At 36.5% G+C, this 23,394-nt stretch overlaps 2 protein-coding genes across 4 annotated transcripts in view; one reads left to right on the top strand and one right to left on the bottom strand.

Annotated features, from left to right (window-relative positions):
* The window catches only part of LOC149269917 (uncharacterized), a 155,283-nt gene that overhangs the window by 80,803 nt on the left and 51,086 nt on the right, over nt 1–23,394 (bottom strand). The gene's annotated exons all lie outside the window — the stretch shown is intronic.
* Ddr (discoidin domain-containing receptor 2) overlaps nt 1–23,394 on the top strand; it is a 177,832-nt gene that overhangs the window by 106,820 nt on the left and 47,618 nt on the right. For all 3 annotated transcript variants that reach the window (XM_089465370.1, XM_089465368.1, XM_089465369.1), the window contains 3 exons: nt 1,177–1,663; nt 7,424–7,672; nt 8,153–8,245. In XM_089465370.1, coding sequence (XP_089321496.1) covers nt 1,177–1,663; nt 7,424–7,672; nt 8,153–8,245 — 829 coding nt within the window. The remainder of the gene's footprint in view (nt 1–1,176; nt 1,664–7,423; nt 7,673–8,152; nt 8,246–23,394) is intronic.

Below are 23,394 nucleotides of genomic sequence, written 5' to 3'. Positions count from 1 at the left end.
TACACAATAGAGATGGCAATTGCCAGAAAGCCAGACAAAATGCTTCAGCCGAGAGCTGCATTCTCCCTCTCACTCTCTCCCTCTCTTTCTCTCATCACCCCCGGCCCACAGCATTCAATTTATGAGTCGGACTTAGGGCACGCCACGTCTGTCGGCTGTCTTCATATGCTTAAATAGCGGGCAACGCTGGAGCGCTGCAAAACAAATGTCTTTTACAACACTCAACTTCTGTGGCATGTGTTGGAAAGTTGTGTTTTTACCTTAGATTAACTAAGTTTAGAGTTCTGCGAATTTTTGGCCCAACATTTGCGAGTTCTTGCACATTTTCAAGTTTGATTAGGAAACAGAAAATGTGGTTATGAAAACCAAAAACTTTTTAAATAAATGTCATGATTATTTATTAAGAAATACGAACTTGTTTTGCGCAACGCTCAGTGTTAGTATATGTATATAGAATCGAGAAGAAAATGTCAACAGAATTTCTTACTAATTTTATGTAAACAAATTTTTTTTTTTTATCAAAATTTCACTTTTGATTTTGATATGAAAAACTAAAAACCACAAAAAATAATAATTATTTCTTAATATTTGACTATAAATATTATAAACTATTTTTAATAAAGTATTAAGCCAAATTTTATTGCTAAATTAAACTACAACTTTTTTTTACTCAAATGTATGTGAACTTTTGTTTTTTTTTTTATTTCTTAGTAAAAACTTCAACTTAAATATTTAATTTCACTTTGAATATTCCTCTTCATTTTCACTAAACACAAAATACAATTTACTTTACGATCTATTTTTTTTCAACATTTTTTTATCTTCCGTTTTATTGCCCTGCTAAATTTTAGCTAAAAGAATTTAAAAAGTGACGTCGCACCATTCGTTTACGACTTGTGTAGCAGAGTGTAAATTTCAGTTGAGTTTTCCGTAAAATGTTGTGGCATCTTTTTGTGTATAATTCGTTGGCCCGACAAAAACTTTTGGCTGGCACGTAAAATAGCGCTTAAAAGTTTATTGTTTTCGGTGAGGTGCAGTTGTTTTGCAGCCCAGTTTTATGGCTAAAAAAATTAACACTCTCTGAACTAGAAACAAGCCCCTACTCACAGTTGCTCTCACTCTCTCTCTCTCTCTCTCTCTCTCCCCCTCTCTCTCTTTGTCTCTTTCTTTACACAGATGTGCCGGACATTGTGTGCCAGGACTATGCGGTGCCTCACATGCAGCAGCTGCTACCGACTGCCGCCGGCAGCACCGGGACCGCCCGCAGCTCTTTGAACGCATCTATCGTCGTTGCGCCACCAGTTGTTTCGGTGGCAGCTGCTACTGCAGCGGTGGCCGCACCACCGCCGCCCGTGCCACCGCCGCCAGAGAAATATTACGCAGCAACGCCAATTTGCAGCAAGCCGGTGACGGGGCCGGCGGGCTCACAGAGCAGCGGCTCGTTAAGTTTGAGCTCCTCGAATACGGCAGCGACCACGCCCACGCCAACGGGCGGCAAACCACATCATTACAATTTCGATATGAGCGCTAATTTCGCCGACATCAACGAGGAGCAGGCCAATTGCCAAGTGCAGGAGTTTCCGCGCCAGTCGCTGGTCATCGTCGAGAAGCTCGGCTCCGGCGTATTTGGTGAACTGCATTTGTGCGAAACAAATGTGTTGAAGTAAGTACCGCACACTATGCCATCAACACCCACCGCTCTCTTTGAAGCTACACTGCGTGGACACACTGAACCCACACCCACACCCACTCACACCCACACTCCCACACACGCAATCCACTTAAACAAGTTGTTGTGTGTCTGCTGCAAGCGGCCGAAAAAACATTCGGAAAATGCAACTAAAATCCACAGCAACACAAAATGAGCTGCATTAGGCTTACGGGCTATTTTCCAACTACACTAAACAGAATGGTAGCTGCTGCTGCTACTCCTGCTGCTGCTGCTGCTATTGCGGCTATTTGAAGAGCTCAACTTCAATGCATTTTTTTTAGCCTTATGTACACCAGGGGATTAGGCCCAACCAGTTATTGTGCCATAAGTTAAACTTGTGAGCGAACTTTCGAAAAAATGTGTAGAACATTTTTTAAATGCACTAATAATTTTACAAGAAATAAATTCAAGACATAGAAATGTAATATACGGAAAAAAAAGGATATACAAAACTGAACGCGGTCAGCTGTAAAACTTTGGAAGATATCATTTATTTAAGAACTAGCTGGCCCGGCAAACGTTGCATTGCCCTCTATATTATTTCTAGGTAAAAAATTGTTGAAAGCTATGTTGTTCAGGCTGGGATACACTGATAAATTTATTAATCGGATTTTCATTCAAGCACCTTGTTGTAAACGACATTCTTCGTTTTTTGGTCGGGTGCAAGAACAAATAATGCGGATCGTTTGCCAACACGTGAGCATGCCACGTACAATTGACCATGAGAAAAACACGCATTTTCTAGATTGAGGCCACAAATAGTCAAAGATTGGCCCTGTGACTTGTTGATCGTCATGGCGAAGGCAAGACGAAGCGGGAATTGAATTCGTTTAAATTCAAAGGGCATCTGTTGAGCTCATCGGAATCCTAGGAATAAGAACTTCCTCATCTTTAAATTTTCCTTTGAGTATCAACGCGTGAATCACATTGCTCATTAGTTTTCTTATCACCAAACGCGTTCCATTGCACAGTTTTGGTTGGTTTAAATTTCTAAGCATGCAAATCATGGAGAATTGCTCTTTTCATAGCTGTGTTCATTTCTTGACGCCGGTCAAGTTGTTCTTCCATATTGCCCATGAAGTATATTTGCAAGAATTTGTGCTGTGCATCTTCAATAGGTTGCAATGATCCAATGCGATGGCAAATCTGGCCTTGAATCTTTAAATTCAAAGCCATAGTTATAGTTATATTTACAAACACTATTTACAGAAATCTAACAAACTACATTATTCAAAATTTTTTTTTGGCAGTCATAGAAAATAAAATTTTTAACGTAAATTACCTTAAATATCCGTCTCCAATATTTTCCGCCCCAAATTATGTCATTTGGAAACAGGCATTGTATTTTTGAGTGTTCGCTAGAAAATGTCGTGATTCTAGTGTTTCGCCATAAAGCAGGGAACGCAATGGCTATGGTGACCGCTAATGGCAATGTCACTTTACCACTAAGGCAGCACAAACCGGGCGTTTCACCAGCAAACTTCAATGCGCCACAATGCTAGCAAACAACGTCCATTGGACCAATGCAAACTAAACGATTCAAGCTGTAATCAATGGTGCAATCATATCGAAACGCTGCTCGATTCAAATCAATCCTTGAACCATTTCTTATTGCCATTTCACGGGCTGCCTCTCTTTGAGAAGCACGAATTAAGGCCCTTCTTCCCTGGGTACTAACGCGGAGCCTTTCTCGGGCGATTTCTCGCTCTTCGTCAGATAATTGACTCGCGCTATTCCGTTGCCTAATTGCATTATGGGTCCGCCGGGAAAGATTAGATCTTCTAGGACGCGGCATTTTTATTAATAGTAATACTGCCCTCGCACAAAACCATATAAAACAATCGAGAAATATAAATATAAATAATTTACACAAATTTATGTTTGAGACAAACAAATACCTGAACTTTCGAGATATTTAGCTTTTGTAAAAGTCCAAAAATACAATTTTTAATAATTAATTTTTTTTTTTTTTAATTTCGAATTTTGAATTTTGAATTTTTTATTTATTTTTGATTGTTAGGTTTTAATCTTTTGATTTTTTTTTTAATTTTTGCAGATTTTTGATTTGAAATATTTATAAAGTTTAAAAGTCCGAAAATATAAAAAGCCAAAAATACACTTTTTAATAATTACCTTTTTTTTTTTTTAATTTCGAATTTTTAATTTTTTATTTATTTTTTGAACAGTCAGGTTTTAATCTTTTGATTTTTTGCAGATTTTTGATTTGAAATATTTTTCCTTTTGATTTAAAAATTTTTTTTTTTTTTTTTTTTTTTTTTTTGAATAGTCAGGTCTGCTCGAGGTCAGGAGACCGTAGACTGACTGACTACATTTGTTTATTTACTTCTACACTATTGTCAAAACTGTCACTGTTACCAAGCCTACTGGGTATAAAAAAAATTTGAACATTTGGGGAAAAAACCGCGTTTTTCAAGTATTCGGCAAATTTTTTCAGTATTTTTAAGACCCTATACTAAACTCGTTGCGGAGACAAATCCAACAAATCAAAAACCATGAAAATTGGTTCAGCCCAAATCAAGTTATAAGCAGTCTTCACTTTTACACAACTTTCTTTTATATATATAGATTGTATATATAATACAGTAGAATCCGGTTCCGGTTAAGGTCAAGGCACCATCGCTATACCCGGAAGGCGATATAACCGTATTCTACTTTATATAGTCTAATTTACACGAAACTTTTAGAAAAGGCCGTACCTGCGTTATATTTTATATAGATTCCCAGATTCCAAGCCTGGAGTAAATTAAAATTCTTTTTGTTTTATTTCCAGGTATTTTAGTTATTTACGTTCCCAATAGGGCACAAATCCTAATTCATTATGATTATGTGTAAATTTTGATATAATTTCTTTATATAAAATTATGATTTCTTTCTTGATTTTCAGTATATTGTGATTTTCTAATTTTCCAAAATTTGTATAGATATATTCACTATGTATTTCAGATATTCGGTTTCTCATTACAAGTCTCTAGCAGTTTATCTAATAAAATTTGGTCATAACAAATTCAGCAGAAAATAACTTTTACACTTTATTAAACGAAGCTGCCCACGATGTTATCCTGATACGCCCTAAGGGTGTGGCTATTATATTACCTGATACGAAACATACCTAGGCATTTCAATTTTCAAGTTTGGCAAACTTTTAATATTAAATCTGGCATAACACATAGGTTTGCATGCCACTTTTCAAGTCTTAATTCTATCCTAATTATCTTGTTATTCCTCCATAAATATATGAATTTGTAAAACTTCATATAGCTCTAACTCTAAATGAAATCGCAACAAATTAATATACAATATATAAATTGTAGCATCAGTGTCAAAAAACCCATCCAATAAAACATTTATTTTGACATATAGTTAAATTGCTTTTCCAAATACAAAATGAAAATGGTAATAATAGAAAAGAGAATGATTGGCCAATTCATAAATTGGATATGGAGACTGACAAATCTGTTGCAAGCTTTGTCAGATAGAACACAAAAATCAAAAATTCGTATAACAATAGTTGACAATAAGAAAAACCGCAATACTTTAATACCATGTACACACACACACACACATACACATAGATAGATGAAGTATGTGAAATGGTTAGATGAAAGGACATAAAGCAAAGCGAAACCGATATGAGGCTGAGAGTTGGCCCTCGTCTCGGCCAGGTGCAGGTTGTAGTTGCAGGTAGCTGATTGCAGGTAGCAGGTTTGCGGGATATAATGCCACGACTGCGGTAACAGCAACAGCAGGAGCAGCAGCAGCAACAACAACAACAACAACAAGAGAAGCACATGCTGGCCACAAAAAAAAGCTTATCAGAAATTCCATTATGAAAACTTTAACCAAAAAGGCAACTGCAGCAGCAGCAATGTCAACAACCAGTAGCTGGAGCAGCCAAAGCCAGACGTAGGCGAGACAAGTCCGGAGCTATATATTGCCATTGTATATGGTTTCTGGGCAGAGGCAGAGCACTTCAGCAACGTTACCTTTGATTTCATTTTTGCCGTTTAATTGAAGCTTTTTATTGCGCATTATATATATGTATATAAATATATACATATATATATATACATATATCGTGAAAGCAACGGGCGTGGCTAGAGTTTTCTCTATATGCAGGGCATGGAAATGGTTTTAATTTTTCGCAGACAGCATGGCGTATGCGTATGTGTGTGTGTGAGTGTGTGCGTTTGATTTTCCACTTGCATGTCTATTATAATTTGCGTCTGTGGTCTAGGACAATAAAGTCCATCTGTTGTCTGATAACTGTCTATCCAGCTGTCTATTAATATTTTATCAGACGGCCACGCCCCACAGAAGAGGCGGGCAGAGCAGGCGCACAGCAGACGACCTCGTACGTCCACTTCAAGTTTTAGCACAGAACACACGGAGACGATGCATGCGTGTATGTGTGTGTGTTAATTATTTTGCATACAGCTGCCAGTTGCTGCAGCCAGGAGTCATCTTTGCTTCTGCTTCTGCTCCTGCTGCTGGTTTTCCTGCTGCTGTTGCTTTTTCTGCCACTGCAGTGCAATATTACGTATACGTAATACGTTTTGTGGCTTTCTAACCGCAAAACTATTAAAGCAAGCAGGCAAATCGAATTGTTACGAAACGTATCAAAATTGCCAGAGTGTATATTGACAGGGAATCGGTAGAGTAGGAATAGCAGAAGTAGGAGTAGGTGCAGCAGCACCAGGAGCAGTTGGAGCAATAGGAGCATCCTGCCCAGGACATTGTTGAGCTGCTCTAATTGATTTTTGCGCAACAGAGCAATTGTCATGGGCATACCGTATTTCAATTGATATAGATTGAAATGGTTGATGGACGGGCTAAAAGGGGAAGAACGAATAACCGACTGAACGAATGACTGAACGATCTGTGGCTTTCACATACATAAGTAACCCACAAAAGCAAAGAGCTCCGGGCAGTTACAGTAAACTATTGTTAAGCCTAGACATTAAAACTCTTTGAGCCGTTGCTTGCCCACAAATCCTAACTTTAATTAATGTTTTTATGCCCTGAACACATTCAAAAGGAAAATTGGGGTATCAGGGATTTTTTAAAATCTATGAAACAACCCGAAAGAGGCGTGGTAAACAAAATTTTTTATTATGAACTGAGTCGATGTTCTTCTATCTATCTGAACGCGTCGATCCCAGAACCAAGAACTAGACTTGACTATTTTAGAGGTCTTAGCGTAACTGAAAAAAAAAAAAACGATAACTAATGGTATCTTAATGTCATCGAATAAAAATCGAAAATCAATTATAAAATTGTTTCTAGTACATTTATAGAGCTGGAGTCTTTAAATATTGCTTCAAGATTCATGTGAAATTTTATTTATGTAATATATTAGATATCGCCTCCAAATTTTATAAAATTCTCAATTGAAGGTCAGTTTCAATACAGCAATACAGAAAACAACATATAGTCAAATATTCCAGCATATTTTTTTTTTTTTTAAAGAAATCATGTTAAAATTGTGTAGAGTCGAAACTGACCCATGTTGAGCGTTGTGCAGATGGCAGCCTATATAGAAAATATATTAATGAGTTATACTTATCGGCTCTAGTAAGACATAACTGCGTGTATTTAAAAACCCAGATCGCTCGGGGATCAGGGTATCCCCTAGTCGAATTCACCCTAGAGCTTTCTTATTTCTTATCTGTGATATATATGTTTCCATTACAGTGCCACGCTTGTCGCCGTTGCCACTTTACGTCCCGGTGCTGGTGATCATCTGAGAAAGGAGTTCCGCAGCAAGGCCAAGCAGCTGGCGCGTCTCAACGATGCGAATGTGGCGCGCCTGGTGGGCGCCTGTCTGCGCGACGAGCCCATCTGCATTGTGCAGGACTATTCGAATTGTTTGGGTGACTTGAATCAATTTCTGCAGGAGCATGTGGCCGAAACAAGCGGACTGCTGGCCAACAAGAGTTTGAGGTAAGCGCAGGATATGGCCAGGCGAGTGACAGAGTGTGAGCATGAGAGTGAGAGTGAAGGCGAAAAGTACTTTAGCTCTTGCTTAGCATTGAATGCTGCTGCTGTTCTAATGTGCTGTCTCTTTTTGGTTTTTCTGGCTGCGTTTTTGCGTGCGTTTTTATCATGCTTCCTGTACCGACGCCATTTGCCGACGCTACACTTCCGGTCTCGTGTTCAATGATTACGCCGATCCACCAACGAACAACCACCGTACAACCACCAACAACATGCGCAAACGGATGTAAAAACTTCGTTAACTTTGCTGCTGCTGCTGCTGCTGCTGCTGTTTGTGCCGCCCCGCTATCATCGTTGCCGTTGTCGTCCTTGCCACACGCGAAAACTTTTGAAATTCTCATTTGACGTTGGCATCCTTCGCCCGGCATCCGTTACGTTACGCGCCCGCCCAACACCTAACCAACCATCGGAACCATCGCCATGTAGCTACGGCTGCTTAGTCTACATTGCCACACAAATTGCATCGGGCATGAAGCATTTGGAGCAAATGAATTTCGTACATCGGGATCTGGCAACAAGGTAAGTACTTGAGATAAGAACACCTTAGACGCGCAGACAGCTACAGCGCCAGATACAGCTGTAGCTGCCCCAGCTCTGGTTTTGAATTTTTGTCGCATCATTGCAGCAAATTGAACTTTAAGTTAACATGTTGAAAAGTTCTTTTAACTTTTGTGTGTGTGTGTGGGTGGGTTTGTGTGTGTTTTTTTTTCTCCCTCTTTGCTGCGTGCTCAGAAACTTTTTCAACTTGCAGTTGAGAGTCAATCTAAGAATAAGCAAAGGTGTTTTGCAAATTGCACGAGTTTTTTTTTTCTTTTTTCTTGTGGTATTGAAATAATGAAATTGTCGAAAGTCAAATGCTATTTGGCTTTATATTTTAATATGTGAAAAGTGTGTGTATGTAAATATATAAATGTTTTCAATTAAAAAAAAAAAAGAACAGCATGAAGTCTATATTAACTAAACATAAACTGTTTAGGTTAGAGCATGAGAAAGGAGTTGTTAATCAATGATTATTATATATATATATATATATATATATATATATATATATATATATATATATATATATATATATATATATATATATATATATATATATTTTTTTTTTTTTTTTTTTTTAATTAAAAAAACTGTTGACGAATAGAAAAAGCAGAAGCCGAAATGTGGCTTGGTAATACTCTTCCCTTATACACAACAAATCAACAAAAATTAGATAGTCGGTTTGGCATTTCGTAGGAAGGGGACCATACCAGACCATGCTCAATGGAATGCTATAATTACTATATAAATATTAATTAAAAAGATTTAACAAAGCGTATTGTTGAATATGAGCATTAAATAGAAATAGAAAAATAATAATTAATTATAATATATTACGAATAATTGTTTTATAGCATTATAAATAGCCACCAGATAGGCAAGGCTTATAGTGAGCGAAACCTAATCAGTTCATTGTATTTTATTTGCTCTGTAAATTGATACAAAACCTATATATTCAACAATCATAAAGCTATGATTGTGACGTACTCTCTACGAATAGCTCATTAATCATATGCAGTGTGCATTGGGGCGTGGCAATACAGAAAATAATGAGTTTAGCTGTGAATAAGTATTATTGAGCTTGTAGTTCCTAGAAATAAATTATGTATACCTATCAATTACTTTCAGTTATGAATTATTTATGAAGTTTCAATTGAAACTGTTAGCTAAATAAACTTTGTATTCCATCAACAAAATGTACCGTTATATACTATATACATATATAATATTAGCTGCACAAACTATTCACATTCGACAAAACTTATTCATCAAATTAAACTGGAAGCTACCAAGCACCTCCTTGAGCACTTGCCCTGCTGTACTCCATTTTCATTACCCAAATAGTCTCACGCTCATATTTTGCGAGGCTGTGAAAATTGAGCGCAAATTGGTTTTTCAAGGAACGCATTGAGCACTCACAATTTCTGGTACACTCTCAGGTTACCGTTAATGAAATTGTGTCTGCCCACAAATGAAATCAGCTAATAATATCACATTATTGCCAACCAAATTGATGGCAAGTAGTGAGAAACTGAATAAAAAGCCAGCAAGGTTATAAATAAAATGGTAATTCAATATATCGAAGAGCACGAACTGCTGCCGTCTACACATTGGCGCATAAAATGTAATCAATTAAAATTAATTTGCTAATGAAAATGTCAACAAGAAGAGCACCAGCAGCAGCAGCAGCAACGCCAGCCAATACGACGACAATAATAACAGGAGCAGCGACAACAATGGCCATGGCAACACTTGACGATGTTCCTGTCGTTTATGGGCAAAAAATTTGTTCATTTCTTTTTTTTCTTCTTCTTCTTTGCTTATGGCTTATATAAATGAATGATAGACATTGTTGTTATAGCAGCGAACACACGCCTCTTTGAGCTCTTCGCCGTTGTCAGTTTGTCGTCATAACAAATCAATAGACTTGTAGAGCATATAAAATGCTATGACACGGCATGTCCATATTTCCTCCTCAATGTCTTTTGAAATCCAATAAGAATTTTTTGCTATTTTTGGGCACGCAATTGTCAAACACAATCGTCATCGTCTGTCACGCCCACAGTCGTGCACAAATGACTTCCATTGCATAACAATGCAATCCAATAATAATCAAAATAGAGAACAAAACAAACAGCGACAACAAAATAAGAGGAATTTAGACCATAGAGGTAAGCAACATATCATTTGACAGAAATTGGCTCTGGCGCCCAAACGTGTGCTATGAGTTATCTATTTTCTTCGTTAGCCAAAAACCCAATAAAAAAAAATGCAACAAAAAATAAAAGAATAAAAAACCATTTGAATTGCGAGCTATAAATTTTTAGACATGACAATGCGACCTTTGCGCAATAAGAACACGAATATTCTGCATGCAGGTCTTTTGGATTATTTATGATATGATATTGCTTAAGCTAGTAGTTGCAATAGAAGATACGTGTAAGTAATGTATATACTATTAAGTATACGCTACGTAGAACATCAACTGCATTTTGCATTTCGTATTTTATATATTTTTAAATCGCTTTACTTAATCACAGACATGTTGACTGACCCGTTGTACAGCAATTTAAGTTACTTAGCCTTCAATTAGTATGTGAAAGCCGCAGAGCTTAGACCTGTCAACAGACAATGGCTGAGAAACACATGTCTGTAAGCAGCTCACAATCTGTTCTTGCTGCTCTTTGTTAGCTTAACATATTTGCCATAAAAATTAACTAAGATTTCAGCATGAATTCACTTAAATACGATTTCTGCTACATTTACCCAGCCAAACAAAGTGCCCAAGCACAAATACACACATACAAGCATTGGCAGGGAGAAACATGTGTGTGTGTGTGTGTACTTGGCATTGTTTGATTTGCCATTTTACCTAGAAGCAGACAGACAACTCACGGCAACAGCAGCAAATATTAGCTATACAAAAACCACACACTATATGGCAAGTGATGAAATAAAACTGCTGAATGATATTTGCACACAAAGAAACAAGAGATTAGCAATAAGAGATAAAATATTACAGGTATTTTATTATATATATAGGAATTTATTCTACAGATAAATATAAAACACTGATAGGCAATTGTATGAAGAAAATAATATATATTATACATAACATATATACACACATATATATGTATATATTTGCCTTACAATATATATTTAGCTTTCTGCTCAAATGAAGCATATATATTTTAAATATGAGATAGAAATAATAAAAAGTATTATATGACAGACATACATAAAGCTAGTCAAGCTTTTATAGAAAGAAAAAAAAAATATATATATATATATATATATATATATATTTTTATACATGTAAAAAATATTCATTTTCTGAATATTTTTTTTTTTTTTTTTTTTTTTTTTTTTTTGGCAATCAATTCACTTTAAGATACAAATAGAAATGTTAGTTTTGCTTATAGAAATTATAGAATTTTTGTTTAGATACTACAAATATATAGCCTAATTAGCAATTGGATACATAAAATAATCAATATTAAATAAATATAAATATACACAAATTAAATGCTGAAATATATATATACATACATGTATTTTTTTTTTTTTTTTTTTTTTTTTTTTTTTTTTGTGATAAGCTATAGATTTATTATTAAAATGTATTATCTATCCTTCTTTACAAATTTTAATATATTTATACCTTAGGGAGAAAAACTGTAATGATTCTCTATATAAAAATATATAAAAATTAATTTCCTATATTTTAATCAAAATTTCATTTGTTTTTTTTTTTTTTTATTGAAAATTGTACTGAGAATTATTACTATTTTTTTTTTTTTTTTTGTAACCAAATTAAAACTGAGAGACTCTTCATCATATACATGCAAATATTTCTAAAATTGTTCCCTTTCATTGTCAACATTGAAGTTGCAAATTAGATGAGTTTGCTTGTTAGATGCATAACCGTATTTGATTCAGATTTAAATTCTGTTGCGAAACATCTGCCAAAAGTGCAAAAGTACTTCAGAAACTGCCACAACAAACCGTCCCATGCCTCTGTGTCTGATATTAGTTAAAATTTCACAACAATTTCAGCCGCCTGCCCGCACAACTGTAAAGTAGTTCTGGCCACAAGCCAAATTTGCACAAATTTACCAGCCAACCAACCACTCCACTCCACTCCGAACCGCTCCGCCTGCTGCCCCTTTGGCTGTGGGTAAGTTGTCACAGCATTGGCTCGCTGGCTGGCTAGCTGGTTGGCTGGGAATGGGCCATACAAATTGTTGGCCAGTGCGGGGAGTGAGGGAGGTGTAGGTGGTGCAGGGACTTAGACTAGTGCCACGGCCACTATTAAAATTTTATACTTAACTAATGTGCTGTTGGTTGGGATTTTCCTTTTGGTCGGATTCCAACGGCAAACAGCTGACGTACACAAAATTCTCCGCAGTTCCACAAAGAGAGAAAATTCTGTTAAATAAGTGACAATGTGTGTGTGTGTGTGTGTGTGTGTTTGTACACAGCATACAAGCATACATCTGTTTAGTCAACAGGATACGAAATTGTCTTCGGATTTGTGTTTTCGTCCATTTGCTTGTTTGTTTAATTTTTGTGTTTCTATTCATTTTTTTTTCTGTTGACCACGCCCACATAGGAAATGAGTTTATTGCTGTTGTAAATATTGTAAAATGTATTGTGTGCACCAAGAAAATAAAAGTCCAACCTAGTAAAATAAAAATTACTTTATTTCACCCACACACAAGAGCTAAACCTGAGTTGCATTCGTTGTCGGCCAAAATGCTAAAATCCTCTCAGCTTCTGCGGTTCGTTCGGTCTAGCGACTGGCCAGAGTGGCCATGTATCATTGATTTCACACTTTTCGTTCTCAGTTGGCTGCCATTGTACAGCTCCGAGCTGTGTTTTATAATTTAAGTGCTTTTTCATGACCACGATTTCAGTTCGTTGTCTTTCAGTTGTCTGCAGTCAGATTTATCAATCACTGCGAGGTGTTGCGGGCAAGCCGAGTGCGGTTAATAGAAAACTACTTGAACTGTCCAAAATGAAATTTCAAATGGTCGAGCAACGAGTTTTAGAAATGGAAATGCAGTAAATAAATAATTTTCCTTTTCTACTTTTCTTACTGAAATGCATTATAAAAATGTTCTCTATTTTCAAGCCTTAAGTCCTTTAAATCCAAGTCTATAAACATTACATCAGAATTTTCTTAATACTCCACGCATTTCCGTATACATTTCCAATCAATTAACCGTCGACTATCTGTAAGTATTTTGAATTCTTACAGCACAAACTCGTAAACCATAAATGATTTAAATGGCACGACGTTTCTCGTTATGGCAACACTTTTTATCAATATTTCCTGCCGGCAAGCCGAGTACGCATGTGAAGGAAGTCGAGAACCACAGGATATGAAAATAAAACAAGCAACTGCTGCTGCTGCTCCAGCTTCTGCTCCGGCTGCAGCAACATGCAACCGAATCCTTGGCCAAAAAGTGCAATGCATTTCAGTTTTGGCCTTTAAATAGTTTTGCCTACTTTCGTGCAGCAACAGCAGCAGAACAACTGCAGCAGCCGCTGCACCAGCAAAAACAATGTGCACTCTTTTGCTCGCTCTCGTGCTCTGCTGAAAGTTTACACTGTGCAAATATGCAGAACTCGTACACACAGAAGCACATACACACACACACACACACACATACACACTTATAGAGGCACCCATCCATTTCCTTTAGCACCCCCACTCGACTGCTGCATATTGTATAACGACGCATTTTTTCCGCTTTTGCCGCTGCTACAAAACTCTTATCAGCGCCATTTCCCTTTTGGACAAGAGTGGGCGTCATGTGGGCTAGGCGTGGCATTGCGTGCACCCAGAAATTGTTTAAAAATAGTTTGCAAGTGGTAAAGAAGATGATGAAAAAAATCCCCTTACAAATACACACACACACACATGCACACTCACTGGTGAAAGCCCCAAAGATATGAAATTTTGCGCCGAGTGTTGACTGAAGGGCGCACAAGTGGGCGTGCCCTGGCTATGTTGTCATTTATTGCCATTGCTGTGCGTAGTTTTCATGTAATTTTCAAGTATTTTTTCAACCCAAAAAAAAAATGAAGAAGATGAAAATAGCTGTGCTGCAACTAGCGAAACTTCTTTGCATACCCTGTAATAATTTGAAGAGGCAGTATGGGATAAGTTGAACAGAGACAAAGATATATCATCTGCACAAGAGATATACAAAAATATATATAAATTTAATAATATGCAAAAATAAATATAAAAAATCTATGAAAAGACTATAAATATTATGAAAATTCTAATTTATAAAAGTTACGAAAAATATTTCAATTATCAAATTAAACATCAAAAATATAGCATTCATAAAATATGAGGACTATAAACTATCATATTTAACATTTAATATACATATATAAACGACGTGTTATATAAATAAATGAATACAAAATATTGAAAGTTTAAAAAAATAAATGAAAACAGAAAATAAAATATCAGATGAAACTTTTACACAGTTTGATCAATATTTATATTTATTTCATATAAAATATAAAATTTGAATATTATATAAATTAATTTTAAAATGTCTTTAAAAATTTAAATTTAATATATAAAATAACAATTTACTATGTTTAATATTATGTATAAAATACCATGTGCATATAATATATTATTTTTCCGCTTATATTTATTTCATATAAAATATAAAATTTGAATATTATATAAATTAATTTTAAAATGTCTTTAAAAAATTTAAATTTAATATATAAAATATCAATTTACTATGTTTAATATTATGTATAAAATACCATGTGCATATAATATATTATTTTTTCACTTAAGACAAGCTTTTAAGAAACCGCTTATATACATATTTGACCCAATTATACTTTATAACAGTTCTTCTAAGAGGTATTTGCTAGTACAGCTGAATCGTGTCTCAAATTTTTGGCAGCCGCAATGCACCAAACTTTTGTCGTTCGCCCACACAACGTATATGTCTGTCATATGCATGTATGTATGTGTGTTTGTGTGTGTGTATATATATATGTGTGTGTGTGTGTGCATAACCCATCGTTGTGTCTGGCCCCATAGCGCACATCAGCTAAGTAAATAACATTTTTCGCACTCTTAGTCACGTTCCTAATCATTTTTATTTGGTAACTGTTTGGAAAATGTTTGCACACCAGCAGCAGCAGCAGCAGAGGCAGCAGCAGCAGAAGCAGCAGCAGCAATAGTAGTTGTAGCGGCAGCAACAGTAGCAGCCAGTCAACTGACTGTATAGAGTACACTTGCACACACAGATACACACACACACACACATACGTATATAGAATATTTGTTGAAATGAGCTTTGGCACTAATATCGTTTATTAGCTTGGCACTTGAGTGTTTAAATGCTGAAAAATTGTTCGTGATAGTCCTTGGCAGGACAACGGCGGCCAGCAAAGTGGACGGACGTGCGGCATGTGATGGGGTAAACGGAGGCCAACACGCCGAACGTCCTCGCCATCGTTGAGTTTAATTTGAAATTAGTTGAACAGTTGTCGGTTTTACGTTTTGTGCCAACCAAGCATTTTGTCTATGTGCGACTATGTGTGTGTGTGTGTGTGTGTGTTTGTGTTTGTGTGTGTTTTCAAATACTTTGCAGCAGATGAAGTGTGAAGCGTGGGATGAGACGTGCTTGAAGATTGCAGGGGGGTCGTATTAGATTGTAGGGTATGTTGTAATAGGTCGCGGGATCAATTGGTGTTAGTGTAAAGCCAGCGCAATGTTCTTGTGGCTAATAAGTGATAGCACAAGCTGTGAGTGGAGGTCAGTTTCAGCAGAAGGAGATTTCACCAAATAAATAACCTAGACAATGCGATAGACAGACTGGAAGTGACTAGCAGATACTTGGAAATCGGGTTCGGTTGGAGACAGTAGAAGAGCTTAGCTATAAAAGGTATTGAAATTTAAATTAAATAGTTCGAAGAAAAAACGTAGAAAATTCAAAATTCATGAAATACCTAAAGCAACAAACTATGAATTAATTCAAATTAGATATGTAAAATTATTTAAAAAAAAAGAAAAGATTCAAATTTTTAATTGTAAAAATTAATTTGAAATCACAAATTATTAATTTTAAAAATTAATTAAAAACTATTATTGTTTTTGTAAATCTTTAGTCTACTATAATCTAATACATTTTTTAGCACTAATCCTCTGCTTATCATCCTCTTCACTGTTATATACATGTATATATGTATATACATACGCTGATATACTCAATTCAACAAACTGTAATTAAAAGCAAAAACTAATGAAATTACATAACTCGTTAAGCCGAATATAATATTAGCTTTTATCGCTGCTCGTGCTCGACTGCGCACAAAAAACAACCGCAATTTTCAAATGGCAATCGAGGGCTTTCATATGTAATTTTATCGATTGTTGAACTTGACAACTTTGCATTAAAAAGGCTAGAAAAAAGAGCTGGATGCTATTCAAAACTAAACCCACTAAAAGCTGCACCTGCATGTGGTCAGGTTACAGAGCAGACACATTCACGTACACACACGCATGTACATGTGCATAGGTGTGTGGGCGTGGCTGTCTGCGGCATTGCGATTGCTGCTGCTGCTGCTGCTACTGCTGTTTGCATATTGTTATTAATTTTCATTTTGAATGGCATGTTGACAGTCACTTTGACACTGACAGCTTTGCTAAAAAGTATCAGCCAAGTGTCAAACAGATGGAGAAAGAGCCAGAGTGTGTGAGAGAGAGGGGGACAGAGAGAGGAGGATTGCAATGGAATATGTTGATCCTGCTGAGAGCTAAAAGCTGTTGCTACGACCACTCGGCGTCAAAAGGTTTATAATTTCAAAACAGCCAACTCTGATGTGTCACGTCAACAATATGCAGCAGGTGTAAATCTCGCACGCACACACCAGCTGCCTCTTTTCCTCTCTTTTTCTCTCCATTTCTGTCTCTCCCTCTCTCTCTCTCTATCTCTATGCATATTAGCTTCTGTGTGTTTGTATTTGCAAGTTTGCTAAGCCAAGTTTAACTTTTGGCTAGAAATAGAGCAGACCTAACTGCCGCTTGCTGGTCTACAACTGATAAGCGAAAAGTAGAACGAGCTGGTGAGCCTGCCAGCAGCCACAATATCACAGAGTCTGCACATCTTTGAATCTGTCAGCTAATGATATTTTTATTTAAAACTCAGCTGGTGGATTTTTGGGACGAGGGCGCCATTCAGTTTTCTGTTTGGCTTAGCTCAAGTGTCGTTTTCCTTGGCTCGCTGCAGACCCTCGAGCATTCGCTTTTTGCTTTCTTAATTACACCCACTCGAAAAATGGCTCGAAAGTGCAGCACTGGCAGCAGCAGTGGCAGTAGCAGTGCCCAAACAAAAATTGCAGACACGCAAATAACCGCAAGGCCCCACAAGATGCTTCGCAATGCCAAAATAACAGTTGAGGCGAATGCCAAGCCAAAGCAGCTTAAGCTGAAATGCTGCTTAGAACAAGTAAAAGATGTTAAATCAACAATTTGTATAGCCAGCTCGCTGTGCATTTGACTTAACTTAGTTTATAAATATTAAAAAAAAAAAAGATTTTATGGAAAATTATATTAAATTTGTTATGCTTGTTACATAAGTCAGCCATAAGTCAAGCTACCCCACAGCAGTCATTTATATAAATTGCATAAACAACAGAGCAGTTTTAGCCTTGGAATTGCGAATGAAGCCTTTCTCGAGTTTGCATTGCATGACAGAAAACCTTGGACAACTGAGCGTATGCGCAATATTTGGCTTTTACGTATACGTTATTTATTTACCACTTACTTCGCGTGTCGCTACCAAAGAATACCTAACTGCGGTTACTCGGAAATTCGAGCTACCCGCAAATTTAATATATATATTCAAATTATTTACATTTACAGCGTGAGGTCTTGAACAATAAATATTTTCAGTTTTAATTATAGAAATTTTTATTATTCTAACTTAAGAATAATTGAATTTTTATAATAAAATATAAAAATTGCATTTCAATATTTTAATTGGATTTTTTCTGCCTATAAAGGAAACCATTATTTAAAAAAAAGGAAATATATCTTCTATTATACTTTTCAAGGAAAATTTTTCAAATATTTTTTAAGATATTCACATAACGCGTTCTTATGTGTGCAAATATATTTTTATATTTATAAATTTCTATATTTATGAGCCTTACTTATTTTTGAATTGACTTAGGATTTTAATTGTTCGTTTTACTGAATAATACTTTAATTTTTTCTTTTTCCCAACATATTTTCGTAACAAACAGGCATATTGTTTTAAATTTCAGTGGAAACATATTCAACATTTTGTTGAGAGTACACAAAAAAAAAAAACCAACAACAAGAAATGCATGAATGTGTGTACGTGGTAAAAAAAATAAAAATATGTATATTTCGTTGGCCATGTTGTCGTTGATGTCCTTTTCGGGCCACGGGACTCGAGTCCCATGTCCGTTGTTGTTGGCCCGCATTTCGACACCTTTTTCGCACATAAATTTTAATAACACATTCCAGAAACGCAGTACATGTAAATTGCACCCGCACGATACGCTCACATGACCATATTATATTTATATATGTTAGCATCTCTGACTGTGTGAGTGTCTGTGTGTTTGTAAATATATATTTGGTATATGCACAACACACAAAACAATTCCCAAATGTAGCGACACGTAACGCTGAAAAACGCTGCTGTTGCTACTGCAATTGGCAAACAAGTCAAGGTGGTAAATGGCAAATGGAACACACTACAAAGTTGGCTGGGACGTGGTATGGTGTGGGGTGAATGATGGGCGGTGGATTGGTGAGGGAGGCAGCCTAGTATCCAACTGGGACGACCTACATGGCGCATATTTTGTGTCAACTGCGCCACGTAAATTGCCAAAAGGGCAGCCAAGTACAACAGCAACAACATCAGAGTCGGCCACGTTGACAAGTTAAAAAGTTGTGCAGCGCAAAGCAACAAACACAAAAACAACATACAGTAAACAGCAAACAGCAAACAGCAACAGCAGCAGCAGTCAATAAACTATAAAATATGCAATGTTTGAATAGTTTTTTAACGAAAATATTTTATGCATGCAGGTGAATTGATTCAACGAGCTGCCAACGACAACCAGCCAACCAAACAGTCAAGCTCTGGCATTCAGTCAGCCAACCAAATGGCAGCCAACGTTGCACCCAAAGGAAATTAGCTTGACAGGAAATTCCACAACATTGCTGCGACGAGGCTGCGAAACCACCAACCCGGCCCAAGACCACCCAGTTAACCACCCATTTAACCATATGCCCATCGCTCTCTCCCTCGCTCTCTCCCTATGTATCTCTCCCTCTCTACCAAAACTCTGGCACGTTGACATTTTCGCTCATGCCGATTTTCATATTACATTTGGTTGAGCTTAAATGACAAATGTGGTTGGTAAGCCGACGTCTGGGGCCTGGCGCCTCTCATGGGGGTCTCGCCCCAACTCTCGCCTGCCCTCGATATGCACATCTTTGCTCTGCCACCTACTGTGCAGATCGTTGCCATTGAAGTTGAGGTATTTTTGGTTTGCGGTATTATTGCCGAATGACAGCCCAACTGACTGCCTGCCTGAATGACTCTATATATTTGAGTTCCACGCGGACTCTCTGCCTGCCTGCCTGCCTGCCTGCTTGTATACGTATGCCGTCTGTTTGGTATGTGATTGAGTGTATGCGCCTGTGTCTGGTCGAGTTGGCTTTGTGATTGTGATGGATTGTGTTGGTAGTGGCGGCAATGCGGCGACAACGGCGGCCATATTGTTGAGTGACTGTCTTTTTCAATCGAATGAGTACAAAATGTTCAGTACGATTGACGAAACAATCAAGTGTTCAATAAAAATTGATCAAAAATAATATTATATAACAAACAAAGATACATATACATAAGACGTTGAAAAGGTTTTTTTCTAGCCCCGATTAATTAATTTGAGACTTAAGACTAAACAGCTGGAGTGTCAGACAATACACTTATATAATAGTACTCTCACACAAGTTCACACAATTAAAAAAAATGCTCTAATTTCAGTCTCAATATAATTAAACCAGTCTTTCAAATTATTTGTGAATTAAAACATTTTAATTAAATATATCTCGTCTATAAAGAGAGTAAAATTTTCGTAATTGTATATTTAAGAAATCCATTTAAAAAAATTAATATTATAAATATTAAATAGAACTCATAGCTTAGATAGATAACTAATAGATTTTTATATACTATAATTAATAATAATAAAAACACCCGTTTTAGTTATGTATCACGCACTCCTTAAATGATTTACTTGTTGACACACTATATTGTAAAAGTGAAATCGCAGTTAAGATCGCTGTGAAGAAATAGTCAAATGCGAAGCTACGATCACAAATTGTATCCAAAATGATAGTATTTAGCAATGGCTCCAATTTTTGACTTACAATCAGCGAGAAATACTGTAAATCAGTCGAATAAATATTACTGTAATCCCATGTGATTTTCACAACTCACCTCACTGTTGATGACCTTCAGGCGAAAGTCGTGTGGGTCGGATTTACGGAATAGCAGAACACTTACGAGTACAATTTGCTGCTGCATCGTCAACTCTTCGCTGCGTATGCGATCTGTGCAGATGCCGATAATGAGTACGTTCAGAATTGGTATTACGGCCGGACATAGACAGCCGTCCATCAGAATATACACTTTGTCATCGATGTCGTCCTCTGCATAGACGATGCACTGAATCATCAATGTCATATTGAAAATACTTGAGAATATTCCCAAATAGATTGCAGCGGGAAACCAGGCGATCTTCTCCTGTATGAACTTATGCAAATTATTGATGCGTAAATACAGTTTGAAGAGCCACAACAGACGACGATGGTAGCGGCCAGATATAAAACTTTCGTTCCTGTTATTATCCAAAAAGCGCTGTAAGACGTAGTTTAAATTGCGATACCAGTTGAGCAGAAGCAACTGATAGATCAAGTAGCCAAAAAAACAGTACTCCAGCAGAATCCAATATAAGAAGATGATCCAAAATGTAAATCTGTGCCACAAGGCATCCAACATGATATACATGAAACACATTTTGCAAGAGTATACGCACAATAAGGACATTTCGACGTGATATTTCATGCCATACTTCTTCTCAATTGTGCAGGTGATATAAAATATCTCGTTAAGCATATGCATCATCACTTTGCGATCGGCCTCCGAATGCAAAAAGAAGAGAATGCGACGAAATACGTATAGTAGGATACCTTGTATGAGCAGATTCATCGTGTAGCTCTGTCCCTCGGCATTGTCGACCTTCGAGAAGCATATCCATATCGCTAGTCCCAGGACCAAATAATGCACAATATCATGCAACAGAAGCAGACACTTAACAGCAACCACTATTTTCGATATCATATGGTTATACTGAGTGTCCTCCATTCGCTGATCCGTTGCATTGTAGCGCAGCTTGAAGAAATGACATCCACGTGCAATGCCATAGAACAGCCAGGCCGTATACCGAAAAATTTGACGGTAGACTGACTGCCCAAGTCCTCCCCGCTTCAAGTGGATGTCCGCCGTACTCAGCATGGTCAATGGTCAATGAACGTATGAAAGGCGAATTGTGATGTGTATGCGAAACGTTTTGGGCGAGTTTCCTTTATTTATGTGTTGGCCATTAACAAGCAAATTAATCGAAATGACCTAGGCAATTGGCATTCAATGCTCACATAACATTTAGTTGAGGTCAAAGCTGGGCCCATGAGAAATCAATATTGAGTGAAAGAGAAAAACTATAGTTCATGGTAAATATATATCGACAAGTTGAATTTAATAATATATAGTCGATACCGTGTCATTACAAATACTTGAAAGAAAATTTCTTTATATATTTCTTTTACCATAAAATAAAATCCCTTTTTCAAGATCATTTTATGATTATCTTTCTGCGGATAGATAAATTCTTTTCTATATTACAAATTACGATATCAAGACTCAAAAATCAGTAGGGCACAAGAACTCCTTCCAAAGATAAAAGAGCATTTACTTACCTTACAATCAACCTGCATTGTACACCTTTGCTACAAAGCCACAATTCGCTTCGGTTAAACTGCTCTAATGGGTGTGAGAGGGCAGGAAACTGAAAATCGAAAGCAACCCTCGGTGTGCAGCATTTGCACACGATACAACAAACAGCAACAATAACAACAACAATTACAAAAGCAAAGAACAACAATGAGATGCCTATCGAAGCCTATAAATAAATTTGCCATAGCCAAGTCAAAAGCAATATACAAAAGGCAACAAACGGCGAAAATATTTGAAAATTAATGCAAAGACATACATATACACACACACACACTCAGGCAGAGGGCAAAATACGCATACGCAGTGTATGACGACAGTATAAGATAAGGGACTGAGGAAAAGCAATAAAAACCGTCAAGTTGGCAACATTGACGGCATCGAGTGGGACGAGCTGAGTATAACGCTTTACGACCATAGACGATGTCAACAAATAGCGCAAATACTGGCACAGCGAACGTGGGCATGGGCATCTTCACCTGCGGCCTAAAAGTATGCAATAAAAAGGCAGCCGCTATCGTCGCAGCCATTGCGACTGTCGCCGCTTTGCATTAGTCCTGCGAGAAAGGACTTTGGCTGCGTTTCTTTTGATGCCCTGTACAATGTGGTTATCGAACGAACGATACATATAATCAAAATGTGTATGAAATATTTTTCAAATATTGGATATCTAGAAGAGAATCTCAGCAATTTGAATTCTTCTTCTTCTTGAATTTATTTTTAATAATGCAGAAATATTTATGAACTAATATTTTTTAAGATATGCTGCATGAAGTAGAAAATGGAAAGTCTCAAGAATTTACACTGAGCTTGATTAAGTTAAATCAATTTTTTTTAATTACAATTTTTTTCAAATAATAATTAAGGTTTCAAGCTCTCAATTAAATATGAAATTAATTTAAAATTATTATTCTATATTTATAAAATATCTGCATTAACCAGAAGCATTTCGATATTTTTATTATTTTTTTTTTTTTTTTATTCTAAAATTATATGATCCAGAAAAACGAAGGATCTACC

This window comes from Drosophila arizonae, chromosome 3, assembly GCF_054131065.1.
Source record: "Drosophila arizonae isolate 15081-1271.41 chromosome 3, UAZ_ARI_1.0, whole genome shotgun sequence".
NCBI classification, from domain to species: Eukaryota; Metazoa; Arthropoda; class Insecta; order Diptera; family Drosophilidae; genus Drosophila; species Drosophila arizonae.
Note: the sequence above shows the minus strand (reverse complement) of the source record. Positions and strands in the feature narration are given on the sequence as shown.